The following is a 14,101-nucleotide window of genomic DNA, read 5'->3' on the forward strand; positions in this document are numbered from 1 at the left end:
GTATCATGGCAGGTTGGGGAGAGAAGACTGGTGGGCAGTACATCAGGAGGGTTTTCTTTGGAGACCCCCCAGAGATGAATTAACCATCACTGTCATCATACCATGTAAATAACAAGTCAGCCATGTATGCCTGTCCATATATAATTTGATACTTGACAAATGGCTCAACCTTCCCCCTGTGTTCTTAACCAATCCTAAACCAAACAAAAATAAAAAACATGACATCAGTTTGTGAGTTTACTATAAGATTGTTAGGCTACTGATAGCACTGACTTTTCTGAAAAGGGAAGTAAATTTGAAAGTGCCATTTGCCTTTCAAAAGAAAATGAATAGCTGTTTTCTTTTAAAATGTGATGTACTGAGTCTTCCTTAAACTAGTTTCCTAACAAGAAAAAACCTTTAACTAGGACTTTTGCCTGCCAAGACCATTTTCAAACTCTAGACAATTAGACAGAAATGTCTTTGAGTTTTAAAGTACTGATGAATTATTTCTTTAACATCAATACCTTTGGCAACCCCTTTTTAAAACACAGGAGTCTATCATTCACTTTTGGTGATTTTACATCTTTTAAGTATATTAGATAATATTGCATGTAGTACTCCACTATATACTGGTTCTTGCAGATTGTCACATTTCCTGTTTATTTCTAAATTATAGGCAAGGTTTTCAGTTCCACTGCGAAAGCACCAAGCAATGGCACCATGAATCAGTATACACGTAGACCTACATTTCTTATAGGTACTATTGGTTTTATTTTTTAATAGACTACAATAGGCATAAGAATCTAAAATCCATGTTTCCATCTTCATATTCATCATAAACAAACTTAAAAACAACAATAAAATATGAGTGTGTGTTTTCATTAGAAGATTCCCCTTTAATTTTATCTTTAACTGTTCCTTATGAATTATAGGGAAGTAAATGAGGTTTTGTTTGTTTGTACTTGTCTTCTTCTTTTGTTGAGACTCCATGAAAATCTTTGAGATTTCCATGAAAAGTATATGAAATAGCCTGCTATTTTCTCACATGTTTGTCAAAGAGGCCAGTCTGCTAAGACCTGCTTAATAATGTAAGAACCAGTTCAAACACTGGTGGGCCCATCAGAAGCCAATTCAACTTGTGAAATTTGTTTTGTATCCCACAACAGGGAGAGGACCACTCTTTCATTTAACCTGACAGAAAGTGATACAGGCAGCTTCCTGTTTTTCTTCGATGAGATAGTCGTTTTGATCAGCATTTTCAGAGCCCTCTGCAGAAATGATCAGAGACTTACACGTGGGGCCAGGAAAGATATTTTTATCACTGCTTTCTGTAGAAGTCTGAGTTTTGGCAGATTTAAGTAGCTTTTCTTCTGTGATGCTATGTGCTTATTTTCTTTGCCTGAAATTTGAACTCTATTTTGGAAATGGTTCTAAGAATGAGGTTGGTATTTGAAAATCTCCATGAATCACTTAGTAACAAGTGACCACATGCTTTGCACTAAACTACTTTGAGGGTATCTTGCTAAAAATTGAATCCTAGGCTAATTGCAATTTCCTTCAAGTATGACAAAAAAAAAAAATCTTTCTTTCCAAACCAATTAATTTTAGTATGTTAGATGTAAAATGGTTGCCTAAAATAATTAAAGCATGAACTACTAGCTGTTTCCTGTAAAGTAGAGAAGGAAAGACATTTGACTTACTTTCCACCCCAGTAGAGTTTGGTTGTTATGACCAGGCTGGACCTCCTATATATCGAACAAACACAGAGAGAAATATTTTTAAAATTGCTGGTTATACGGTTGAGTCATATTATTATTATAGCACTAGAAATAATTCACTGTACCTCACATTTTAAAACTGGTGAAAGGATAAATTTGTTCATTCATGTCATTGAAATGTAAGGGCAAAGGGAAGCTGATGACTGGGCAGTTGAAGTCAGATCCTAGAGAAAGAGGTCTGAAGGGAAGGAAGCTTTACCTGGAAGACCCGGGAGAGGAAGGACTATGATAACACGCGGGTGACTGAGTGGTAGCAATCAAAGGTGAGTGGTAGGCATGGAGAGTCAGGATGGAAAGTGAGAAGAGTAAAGTCAAAAAACTTAAAGGATGGACTGCTTTAGGAACCCAAGTAGACAGCCACTAATACTCGCCAAGCATCTGACATAGTGTTGACTGATCATGAACTTTCCATACACCCCCTGCCAAAAACCATGGACCCTAGTGTCTCTGAATTATGACTCTTTCCAACCAGTTGGAAAGAGTCATACAACCAATTACCTTCACAGGAAAGTACATGGAAATAGAATAACTTTAATCAATAAATATGAATCAAATTTCTTCCCATTCAACTTCTTATTAATTGAAAATATTATTTTAGGAAAACAACCTCAAAATCCTTAACTCAAACTTCCACCACTTTATTCCTAAGGGAATTAAATGTAGAAATCTTGTCAGTAAATTCATTACCTCCTCAAAACCACACCCAAGGGCAGGAAATGCAACTGCACTATTGTGATGGTGGAATATGAAATATGTCTTGAGAACTATAGTCATAATTAAAAATTGGGATATAGAGCTCAATACAATTTAATTTCTCAAGGTATATAGTTCATTGAACTGGCTGAGGGAAAAAAAGGCATTTGAGATTCAAAGGTGAAGACCAAACTTCAAGAGTATTTGAAATAAGGCATTTATTAATTCCGTCAGCCGTAGAGTCAATGCCTGAAGCCCTTACACATAAAAGACTAGTATGATTAATGATAACCAATGGGGAATGATGGTGACAACTCTGACAACTTGGCTGCAACAAGAGAAATCTGTAGAAAATGTCAGTAACCCCATCCCACTGAAGTCAATTCCCTGAAAAGTAATTCAAATCACTAACAGAAGGTCTACAGAGATACACATCTGGAAATTACATACCCCAAAAAGGCTGATGCGCTTTCCAAGTTAATCCATCAACCTTGTGATACCTAGTATAATAACAATCTGCCACAGGGAAGTTGGGTCTCCTTCAGCAAATGTTCTCAGAACTTCAATAAAAAGCTCTGGATGGAATCTTAAAAAATGAGTTCAGCCTTCTGGATTATTCAGAGCAGTTGGCCCTGCCAAAGCCATGCATTCTACCCTTAGACCACCATAGACTTATTTTTCCCAAATTAAGCTTTCTGTAAAATGTTTGGCCTCTGTGGGTGTGCATAAAAATATTTATGTTCAAATACAAGAGTAGACAATAACCCGATGAATTATCATGGACTTCAGGGGGGCATCTAGAGCAGCTGTTCTGAGTGGGTGAAGAATGATATTATGAGGATTTCACACTGATAAAGCACAGCTTTCAAGATTCTTTTGTTCACCTTATCTCACTTTATCAGCACAATGCTCTGTGAACAGTTATGTCATCCATTTTGCAGGTCGGTAAATTGAGGCACAGCAAAGAGAAGTAACTTGCCCTGGACAAAACAGCTACCAAGTGGTGGTCTTAGGACAAAAAGCCAAGGATGCTAGTTGAAACCTGATTTTGTAGCCTTCATGCTATGATGTTATGGTCTATCTTTTCAACAACTTCAGGTGGGTGGCTGTGAACTGTTATGACCTGATGTCAATATTCAGTATCATGGGGATAGCCTGAGTGTTTATTTGCAAGATGGAAAAGCATTTTATGAAAGATGCACGTTAATCTATTTTCTACAAAAGGTATGTAAGAAGTTTTGCAAAGTATGATGAGTGATGACTAAGTGTGCTGTGGATGCAGAGGGGAAGAGAGTTACTGAAGCAAAGCTTCCCCTTCATCCTCAGGTACTCTGGCAGCCTGCACCTTGCTGTTGATTTCACTGGACATTATTGGACTCATCTCCAAAGTGTCTGTTATAGGTTGAATTTTGTCCCCCACAAAAGATATGCTAAAGCCCTATCCCCCAGTACCTCAGAATGTGAGTTTATTTGGAAACAGGGCCACTGCAAATGTAGTTAGTTAAATTAAGATGAGGTCATGCTGGAGTAAAGTGGGCCCTTTATCCAATATGACTAATGTCTTTATAAGACACACAAACACACAAAGGGAGAATATCATATAACAACAGAGGCAGCATTGAACAGTTGCAGCTATAATTCACAAAATGTTAAAATGCAGCAACCACTAGAAGCTGGGAAGAGGTAAGGAAGGATTCAGAAAGAGAATGCTCCTACCCAACTATTTTGTACTTTTGGATCCCAGAACGGAGAGAATACATTACTGCTGTTTTAAGCCACCCAGTTTGTGGCACATGGTTACAACAGTCCTAAGAAAGAAATACAGTCCTATTTGAGCAGTGACGGATGGGTCGACATTCTGAGTGAAATGGTAACTCAGGCAAGGTGGAGGACTGGGTGGGGATGTGAATCTTTTTCCATATTTAAGGTTGAGTACAATTTTCTCTTCACACTCTTACAGTCCCTGGAGTGGGGAAAGAGAGGACGGAAAAGGGAGAAAGTAGGTCACCAAAGTTCATTTGTTCATATTTCTAGGAACTTCCGAGTTTCCGTGTCCACTTATATTATAGAACTGTTACCTGTTATTTATTTGGCCATCAGCAGATCTTATACAAGAGCAGAAGTGAACTCTAATTCAACCGGTGGCCCTTGTCGGTCTTTGCCTGAGTCTGTACTCATGTTGGGAAAGAAGTGGCTACTGGGGCTGACACGTGCAGTGAAACAGAGGGGGTTTGCCGCTACCCCCGTGACATCATAGCATCCTCATTACTGCTAGCTTTGCCTCTACAAGGTGATAGGATGCACTGTAACCCCTCAAGCACAGCAGATGAAGCACTTCCTTGAATGTCCAGATAATAGGGCTCCCGGCACACAGGAGAGATACTGGCTAACTGTGCTCAGACAAGAAAGCTTTGGGATATTTATCCCAAGGGTTGCTTGGGTCATCATTTCTTTGCATCCAGAGTTGTTAATAAAAAGAACAATGCACATAAATACATGTATGGAGATAATTAGCGTTCTGTGGCTGGCTTCCTTCACCAGATCACCACACAGCGTAGTCAAAAACCATGAAATGCCACTTTATTTTATGCACAACTATCTCATGAACATCCTCTGCTCAACTCATGGTAATTCATTGTGATCAACGACAAGTTAATTTTTGAAGCGCAAGTAGTGAGCTCGCTAATATTTACTTTCAAAGCACTGTAAATTATTTCTTTACTAAGAGTTGAATTTTCTGACAGTCTTTTTGGTCACGTGTCACGCAACTTTATTTTCTCTTCTCTGGTACAAAATAGTAACAGTCTTTTAAAAAGGCTATTAAATGAGTATGGTGAACACATTACCTCCAGCCTTTCTTCTTGATGATGCTCCCCAGAATCACTTCAGCCCTGGAGGGGAAACAGATAATGTCTCAGGATACAGTATCCTGGAAATGCAAGAGTCAATCCAAAACACCAGATCCCTTCCTTGTTTGAACTGTCAGTGCCTACATGTCCCGAAAATAGAAGCCACTCTCAGCTGGTAGCGCAGTTTCTGCTGTTTCTGCTTGTGCCTGCAGAATCCTGCTCCCGGAGCATTCCAGAAGCACCTGCCAAATCCTGACACTCTGGCAGGAGACTGCCTGTGGTCCTGATACTAGGAAACAGTGGAGTCATTTGGCAGTTTGGCGTTTTTGAATCACTGATCCTATATATAACTGTCTAGCTTGGTGGTATTCAAAGGGAGTCAAGGGTTTCTTTCTAATGGCCATGGTCTCTGATTGTGACCAGAGAGGAGAGTGAGACCTCATGCTTTTCTGACAGAAAATACTGACTCCCAGGTGACCTTGCAGGGTTAAAGAACCCATGTGTGGCTTTAGATGTCCCAAAGCCAGGGCTGCAGATGCAGTGGCCTACAGAGAGAATGTCCTGGGTTCCAGTGACAAGCGTTGTCAGAAGAGCAGGATATACGAAGTCATAGGGGAGTGTCCTTCCTGCCACTGACACTGGCCATGGAGAGTTATACTTAAGACTCTCTCTCATCCTCTCCCCCTCCACCTATCCCAGCTGGGACCCAAGCTTAAGGATACTAAAACTTTCTTCTAGGTTCCTCCCAGTCAGACCAACATTGTGAGAAGCAGGTGGGCTCTCAGAGGCTTTGTGAATGGAGACATCAGTGTAATCAGCGCATTGTCCGTTAGCATTCTATAGAGCAAGTCATCTCTAACTGTGATTTGTCTTAGCTGAAAAGTCCCATCTTTGTTGGAGTGTAGAGCCTGGCAATAAACCCCGAGGTGGGTTAGCTAGGGAGCATGAACCAAGGAGACACACTGTTACCTCAGGGTTCCTTCCCCCTGTCTCTCCTGCAACCTTGCATTTCACAGTGGGAACCTATCTCATTACACACTGACAAACAATCAATAATTAATCAGGACCGATTATCCTTCACAACAGGAATACAAACAGAACTCTAACAGACTTGTTAATAACTCCCTCTTTTTCAGCTTTAGCCCCATTTTGGTAATAAGCAGGATTCAACAAAAGAAGAAAACGCTGAGATAAAGTAGGATGTGGAAAGAAACAAATCCTCATCAGTTGTATTTTCTCTCCTCGGACACAACAGAAAACATCAAGGATATGGGCTCTGAACCTGCCTGATAGTCCTTGAACATAGCCCTGCCCTTGAAAAGGAGGAAACCCAGGCTAGGAAAATGCACTTTTATCAGGCAGTGATGAACTTGATTCAGCAGTTTGTTATTCTCACCCGCACGGGGAGGAGTTAAGCCTGCAGGTGATTATGTTCCTCAGCCCTGTTAGAGAATTGCAGAGCTGCTCCAGTAGCAGTTTAGATGTTTAGTTTCTTTTCTGCATCCGTGTTCATAGCAGGAGGCCAAGGCGTCCACTTCTGTTGAATGTGCTTATTGTGTGGGACCAGAGGGTGTGGACACTGAAGACATAGTGCCCATGGGCTTTGACTTATCACTGAGCCCTGTCCTAGAGCTCCAAACCTGCTTTAGGGTCCAGAAGAAGGTTGTAGCTAGTTGTAACTTCTCCAGAAAAAGAAGTGAGGCCTCTTCGCAGCCCTGTCTGTCCTCAGCGTAGAGCCTGAAATGCCCTCTTACAAAAGATATTCAGTTTCTTGGCATCTTTGGGAATCCCTCCTTTAATCTCTATTTCCCTGCAGAGAGAATGTGCCTGTTCTCCTCAAGGTTGAGGAACTACATGGGGTGGTTATAAAAGGAAAGACTAGCTTTGGAAAAACCACGCTGGAATTTGCTCACTTATATTAATTATACTCAGCTAATATTTATGGGTCTCCACTGTCACCACTCTGGTCACAACCACTTCTGCCCCTCAAGTAGTGACAGACTGTGGCAATTGCTTCCAAGTCCTTTCTTCATACAGGGACCAGGGGTGGGAAGGTCTGGGTGGGCAGAAGGGTCCAGAGACCGTCAATAGCCCCAGTTCTGGTGGAGGTAGGTAAAGGAGGGAAGAAAAGCAATGGCATCAGCATGTGTGGGAAGGACAGACCCTTCTCACCAATGTGTCAGCAACGGTCTGGGGGGAGTCTCTTGGGCCCAGAACTGAGACATGTGAGACGCATCAGGCACTGACTTACTTTCCAGCGGCATAGACCTCGGCTGTATCAAAGAGATTCACTCCGCTCTCATAGGCGATAGTCATTAGCCGTTCAGCAACCTGCAAGCGGATGTGAAGGTCAGTCAGAAAAGCCAAATGCTTTACAAGCCTGGGAAGCAGCTTGGAATCCTCTGGTGGTCTTTAAGAACATGGAAGTCTCACCGACCAGTCTTATTTTTCTCATTGTATTAAAGAAAGAAAGAAAAAAAGAAGATTCAACCAGCCTGAAGATGGTAAAATTACCCCTTCCCTCAGACCTACACTCGGAGAAGGCAATGGCACCCCACTCCAGTGCTCTTGCCTGGAAAATGCCATGGACAGAGGAGCCTGGTGGGCTGCAGTCCATGGGGTTGCGAAGAGTCAGACACGACTGAGCGACTTCACTTTCACTTTTCACTTTCCTGCATTGGAGAAGGAAATGGCAGCCCACTCCAGGGAAATGGCAACCCACTCCAGTGTTCTTGCCTGGAGAATCCCAGGGACGGGGGAGCCTGGTGGGCTGCCGTCTATGGGGTCGCACAGAGTCGGACACGACTGAGGTGACTTAGCAGCAGCAGACCTTATCTGGGCACTGAGGGATTTCCTTCAGTGCTGAGAATGCCCAGCCCCCAGGAGCACAGTGAGGCGGAGGGCCTTGTGTTTCTCACTCTGCTTGGAACACCTGGTTTGACAACATTCTCTGTGGCACTGGAATCTCTCCGACCAAGACGGTCATTTGTATCCCTGGTGACTTCACTTCTGGTCTTTCTCTTTTTCCCAAGCCAATAGGTTCTGGCAGTTGGGTAACTCCTGACCTAAAAGCTTGTGCTTTTTTTTCCCCTGGAGGCTTAACAGACTGTGCTGATGAACCAAAAGTTAGACAGAGCTGGGGCTGCTGGAAAACTCCTGTCAGCTCAGCACAGCCCCAGGCACCGTCACAGTGACCACCAGCCACACTGACGCTACATGGACAGGACAGGGTGAGCGCACCAGTCCCTCCCAGGCCAGCCCGAGACTGCCAAGCTCCTCGTTCCTTCCTTTGTGCTGAACACGAGTGGCAAGTGTGGCAAAAGAGCATGGGGAGCAGCTAGAAACTACACCTTGAGGGATGGTTCTGGAGGGACAGCAATAAACAATGCTGGGGAAAGGACATTTTTTCATTTTGTTGATAGACTTATTAGTCAATTGAAAAATTACACACCTCACAAATAATTGAAATTGATTTTTACATTATGTTTTTCATTGTGGGCTAGGGGTGCTTCATCAGTATTTCCAAGATAATCTCTTTTCCTATTTTTTTTTTTTAAAGTGACATACCAAGAAAATTGTCAGGCTAGCACAATGCAAATCCTTTAGAATAACAGCAGCTAAAATGTTATTGTGTGTGTGGTTAGGCTTGTCTGAATCTTTGTGACCCCATGGACTGTCGCCTGTCAGGTTCCTCTGTCCATGGAATTTTCTAGGCAGGAATACTGGAGTGGGTAGCCAGTTTTTCCTCCAGGGGATCTACCTGACCCAGAATTGAACCCATCTCTCCTGCATCTCCTGCACTGGCAGGCAGATTCTTTACCACTGAACCACCTGGGAAGCCTATTATTACTGCTTCTAATTTGGCACCAGTATGATGTTTCTCCTAAGTATAAATTAAAATTTAAGACAGTATAGCTTTTCATACCATAATATTATATATATTGTGTGTATATATATATACATTTTTGTTTTTTTCTAGCTGGGTAGTACAGGATGCAGGATGCTAGTTCCCCAACTAGGGATCAAACCTGAGCCCCTGCAATTGAAGCATGGAGTCTTAACCACTGGACTGCCAAGGAAGTCTCATGCCCTGTACTTTAGAGATTATTGCGCTTGTATTGTATATCATTCTTGTGCTATGTCATGTGTCATACTAATGGATTATTATTAGGAAATGTGCATAATAAATCTCATCTAGGGAGAAATTTTAAGATGTAGGATCCTTGATGCAGAACTGAACTAAATGATAAGACATTTCCCAATCATGACATCTGAAGATCTGAACATGGTATAAAGGAAATCACAGGACTAAGTCAGAGGACCAGTGTCTGAGCTTGAGTGTACCACTTACTAGGTAAATGCGTGCGTGCTCAGTAGCTTCAGTCATGGCCAACTCTTTGCGACCCCAAGGACTGCAGCCTGCCAGGCCGTCCATGGGATTTCCCAGGCAAGAATACTGGAGTGGGTTGCTATGCTCTCCTCCAGGGAATCTTCCTGACCCAGGGATCAAAGCTGCATCTCCTTCATCTCCTGCATTGTGGGAGGATTGTTTATCACTGAGCCATCAGGGAAGCCCCTATTAGATAAACACATGTTGGCAAATCATTTGCCCTCTCTGTGTTTCATTTTCATCATCTGCAAAATGGGGATGCTTCTGTCCTGCCCGCCTAGGGAACCTGCAGATCTCAGAGGGAGTTGATCTTACCTTCCTGCAAGGAGGGCCTGGTGGGCCTAACGTGGTTCAGGGAGGGTCATGTGACACACTTGGGCCAACAAAATGTGAGAAGAGATTGACTGAGGACTTATGGGGACATTTTTCCTTGTTGTTCTTGCAGTGTTTCTATAAGCAACACTTGCCCTGGAGTTACTTTTCTAACTGAGATCTAGAATGCCTGCCGCTATCTTACTATTTTGTATGGACGAAGTTGACATACAAAGGAACACAGGGTTAGGAGAATCACTAGGAAATGCAATGGAGGCTCTGATTGTGTCAACCTGTAGGCTTGCTCGAACTCTGAATTTCTAATTTGAAAGTAAAAACAGATTTTTCCCTTATTTATTTAACCAGTTTGAATTGGATTCACTGTTACCTGCAATTGAAAGAAGCCTAACAACATTCCTGCCGAGTTCAATAAATGGCTGAACTCACACAGTAATGGGACATCACCACCTCCTAAGGTGGCACTAATAATTATGTCACTCAGCATATTAGGGCTAGTATCGGCTTTGTGTCTCCACTGCCACGTGGAAATAGTTTAACTTGACCAGTTCAGCTACGGGTGTGACAGTGGTCTGGCTGTGTCTTCTGTCTTCCTTGCTGGCAATCTCTCTATTGGGTCCCGGGGAAGAGCCACAGCTGCTCTCCAGAAGGACAATAGCTATTTGTCTGGTCTGCATTGAGGTGAAAGTCTCTGCAGTCATTCACAACAGCTTTACTGTGTAGTTTTTTAGAATCATAATTTTAAAATGATTTGTTTCAGAGGCGGCCTTGCATCCTCTGACCTGGGCAAGTTGGGCTCATTGCAGCAGAGAACAGACACTGTCAAGGGCAGAGCAAAGATGAAGAGGGGAACAATATGCTTTACAGTTGACTCCTCTGCTCTGAAAGGGAAGGTGTATTTGTCTTTTTCCTCTCCAAGTACCATACCAGCCAGTAAGAAGCTACGCACATGCTGGATACAGTGAACTATGAACTTTAGACCTCCCTCCTTCCTTATCACTTAGTTTGCATCTGATTGAAGTCTGCATCCATTGCTTTGATATCTGTGCACTTGCCTCTGTGCTGCCTCCATTCTCCTTTCCTGAGACAGCCCTGGAGTGGCCCTGGTGATGACCACTCTGGTCCTCCTTTAGAACTCAAGGACTTATTTCCCCAGCTCTGAGGAATGCTGTCACCAGAAAGCACTTGGCTAAAGTGAGTCACCTAGCCCAGGGACAGACCTGCCTCCCAGGGCAGCCTCTGTCCAATGACTGGTCATACAAGGGATATAAATACTCCTCTTGCCCCAACTTGGGACAACTCTGTGGGGCCATCTGAGCTTCAGAGATCTCCATGGGGTCAGCTGAGGTCACTGCTGAGACTGCACCACAGCCCAGCTTCCTAATAACTGTTCTGCAGGCTAATTTCCACCTCAGGTCTGCTTCCCAAGTACTCCCCACTGTAACAAGCCCTTTGTGATGACCTACCTATGCACAATACTAGGAACAGGCATTCAGACAGATAAAAACAAGAAGACCCGACCCCTCCCTATGGATCTATTAAATAACAGGGTGACCTTGTGAGCTGTGGAAAAGACCCTTTATTTCCCTAAGTGTCTCCTTAGAAGTGGTAGTAAGAACTACCTTTAAAGGAGCTTGTCTTGTGTCAGACACCAGGCTGAGCCCTTCATTAATCTTAGGGGCCATCATCTGCATTTTACTGATGTGGCAACTGTTGGTAAAAGTAAATGCTAACAAATCTAGTTAATGCAAAGTGAGTTGAAGCCCAGTGAGTATATCCACTTAGATACACTATCCCTGACTCCTCAGTGGTATCAAGGAAGCCAAAGAAGGCTTGGAGGAACCTGAGGGGTTTCTTCAGGGAAGTTGTTGGTACTCAACGCCTCCATAGCTCACTTATGCCATGAAAGTAATCATTAAAGGCAATCGTCAGAATTATCATTTTGACAATAAGCACCGTTCTGAATGTGTAAATGAAGGTGTAAAGGAGTTCTGTAGCAAATACAATTGTTATAGGTCCCATTTATTTAGTGTCTGCAACCTACTGGTCAGAGGGCTATATAAATGTCTGACGTGCATAACATGGTTAATATTTTCAACAGAACTTTCCATTTTACATATGAAAAAATGAGGAACAGAGGTTGAATTAACTTGCCCAAGTCTGGGTGACCCAGTTTTCCTAAGACTGAGAAATACTAAAATGGGAACAATGCAAACTGGGACCATTTGGTCTAGGTGAAGCTAAAACACATATGCATACACATGCCAGCAATAAAATCTTTTCATAAAGTTGCTGCTGCTAAGTCACTTCAGTCGTGTCCGACTCTGTGTGACCCCATAGACGGAAGCCCACCAGGCTCCCCCGTCCCTGGGATTCTCCAGGCAAGAACACTGGAGTGGGTTGCCATTTCCTTCTCCAATATGTGAAAGTGAAAAGTGAGTGAAGTTGCTCAGTCATGTCTGACTCTTAGCGACCCCATGGACCACAGCCTACCAGGCTCCTCCATCCATGGGATTTTCTAGGCAAGAGTACTGGAGTGGCTTGCCATTGCCTTCTCCGTTTCATAAAGTTCAGTTCAGTTCAGTTCAGTCGCTCAGTCGTGTCCGACTCTCCGCGACCCCATGAATCACAGCATGCCAGGCCTCCCTATCCATCACCAACTCCCGGAGTTCATAAAGTTACTAAATACTAATTCCAAAATTGATTGTTCTCTAATTATTGAGCCTGCTCATTTAATAGATTGACAGCTTCAAGGGCTATTAATAGTCTAAATGTGAAAAATACAGGAAGCAAGATAAAGTGGAAAATAATCTCTGAGTCAGTCTTAGCCATTTCCGGTGATTAAAATATTATCCTTTTAAAATACTAGAATCTCAGAAACTGTATTGTAAAATACAGTTTGCTCTGCATTTTCTATGATCAGCATAATTGAAGACAAAAGTAACTCACCTCATCTGAAATTTGACCTCCAAATGTCACCCATGTTCCTGGAAAAGAACAAATATTTGCATGTTATTCATAATTAATTTTTTAATATTGTGTATTAAAGAAAACACTTTTCTTACATCGGGGCTACTTCAGTAGGTTGCTCATGAAGGTACCTGGACAGGAAGTTCTGCCCATCCTCCTTCCATCACTAAGGTCTCCAGCAGGGATCTGCATCCCTTTGCTTGTCTTGTCTTCATTAAAGGCCCAGTATATGCTAGTAGCAGTCCTGTCTACTAAAAGTTTTTTTTTCTGACTTAGGACCATATATGCTGCTGTGTAAGTAGGCAGTGCCCCAAGACTGCATCCACTGCACACTCATTTTCATTCCACTTGACTAAGAAGTTAGCAGTTCTGAAAGGGAAGGGAAGACCTTTGATCAAATTTTCCTTTCCTTTGCCTCTAGTGAAGGACTCTACTTTGTATTCTCTATTCCTTTTCAAAAGGAACCCTTTTGAGGTTCCTTCAAAAGGAACCTCTCAGAGGTTCTTCCAGTCCCCATTTCCAAGCTGCAAGGGGTGACAGTTAAGCTTTTTCTCTCTTATGACCTGCCACTCCAGAATGGAAATTGCCATTGACTTTGGGGTGGGGTAGAGGCAGTAGCTGCTGAGTGAGGTTCGGGAAGGCAAGCAGGAGAGGCATAACCAGTTGCCAAAGATCTGCATTTGTAAAGCAAGAGAGAATCAGGCACTGAGTGGGCTATTGCCTCCCACTGAGTGGGCTATAGACACCTCACTCATTCATAATTCTCTCCTTGATCCTTTTCTTTTTTTTTTTTTGAGCTCTAATTACCTGCCAGGCAAAGGCATTGCACCCACGTGCTCAGTATAGTAAGGTGATTGCCCTAGCTCCTCTCTTCCAAGAGCTCACAATTGACAACTGCTGTTGTTTTAGTCGCTAAGTCGTGTCTGACTCTTTGTGACCCTGTGGACTGCAGCCCACCAGGCTCCTCTGTCCATGGAGTTTTCTAGGCAAGAATACTGGAGTGGGTTGCCCTTTCCTTCTCCAGGGGATCTTCCTGACTCAGGGATCAAACTCACATCTCCTGCATTGGCAGGAGGATTCTTTACCACTGAGTCACCTGGGAAGCCCTC

General features: G+C 42.9%; 1 protein-coding gene across 2 annotated transcripts in view; it reads right to left on the bottom strand.

Moving 5' to 3' along the window:
• KCNAB1 (potassium voltage-gated channel subfamily A regulatory beta subunit 1) overlaps positions 1 to 14,101 on the bottom strand; it is a 450,018-nt gene that overhangs the window by 65,536 nt on the left and 370,381 nt on the right. For both annotated transcript variants that reach the window (XM_055411178.2, XM_055411184.2), the window contains exons 3-6: positions 12,972 to 13,009; positions 7,554 to 7,633; positions 5,300 to 5,344; positions 1,683 to 1,727 (exon numbers count right to left, since the gene is read on the bottom strand). In XM_055411178.2, the coding sequence (XP_055267153.1) occupies positions 1,683 to 1,727; positions 5,300 to 5,344; positions 7,554 to 7,633; positions 12,972 to 13,009 (208 nt within the window). The remainder of the gene's footprint in view (positions 1 to 1,682; positions 1,728 to 5,299; positions 5,345 to 7,553; positions 7,634 to 12,971; positions 13,010 to 14,101) is intronic.

Source organism: Moschus berezovskii, chromosome 1 (assembly GCF_049115385.1).
Source record: "Moschus berezovskii isolate FMDL1 chromosome 1, NW_MosBer_1.0, whole genome shotgun sequence".
Taxonomy (NCBI): domain Eukaryota; kingdom Metazoa; phylum Chordata; class Mammalia; order Artiodactyla; family Moschidae; genus Moschus; species Moschus berezovskii.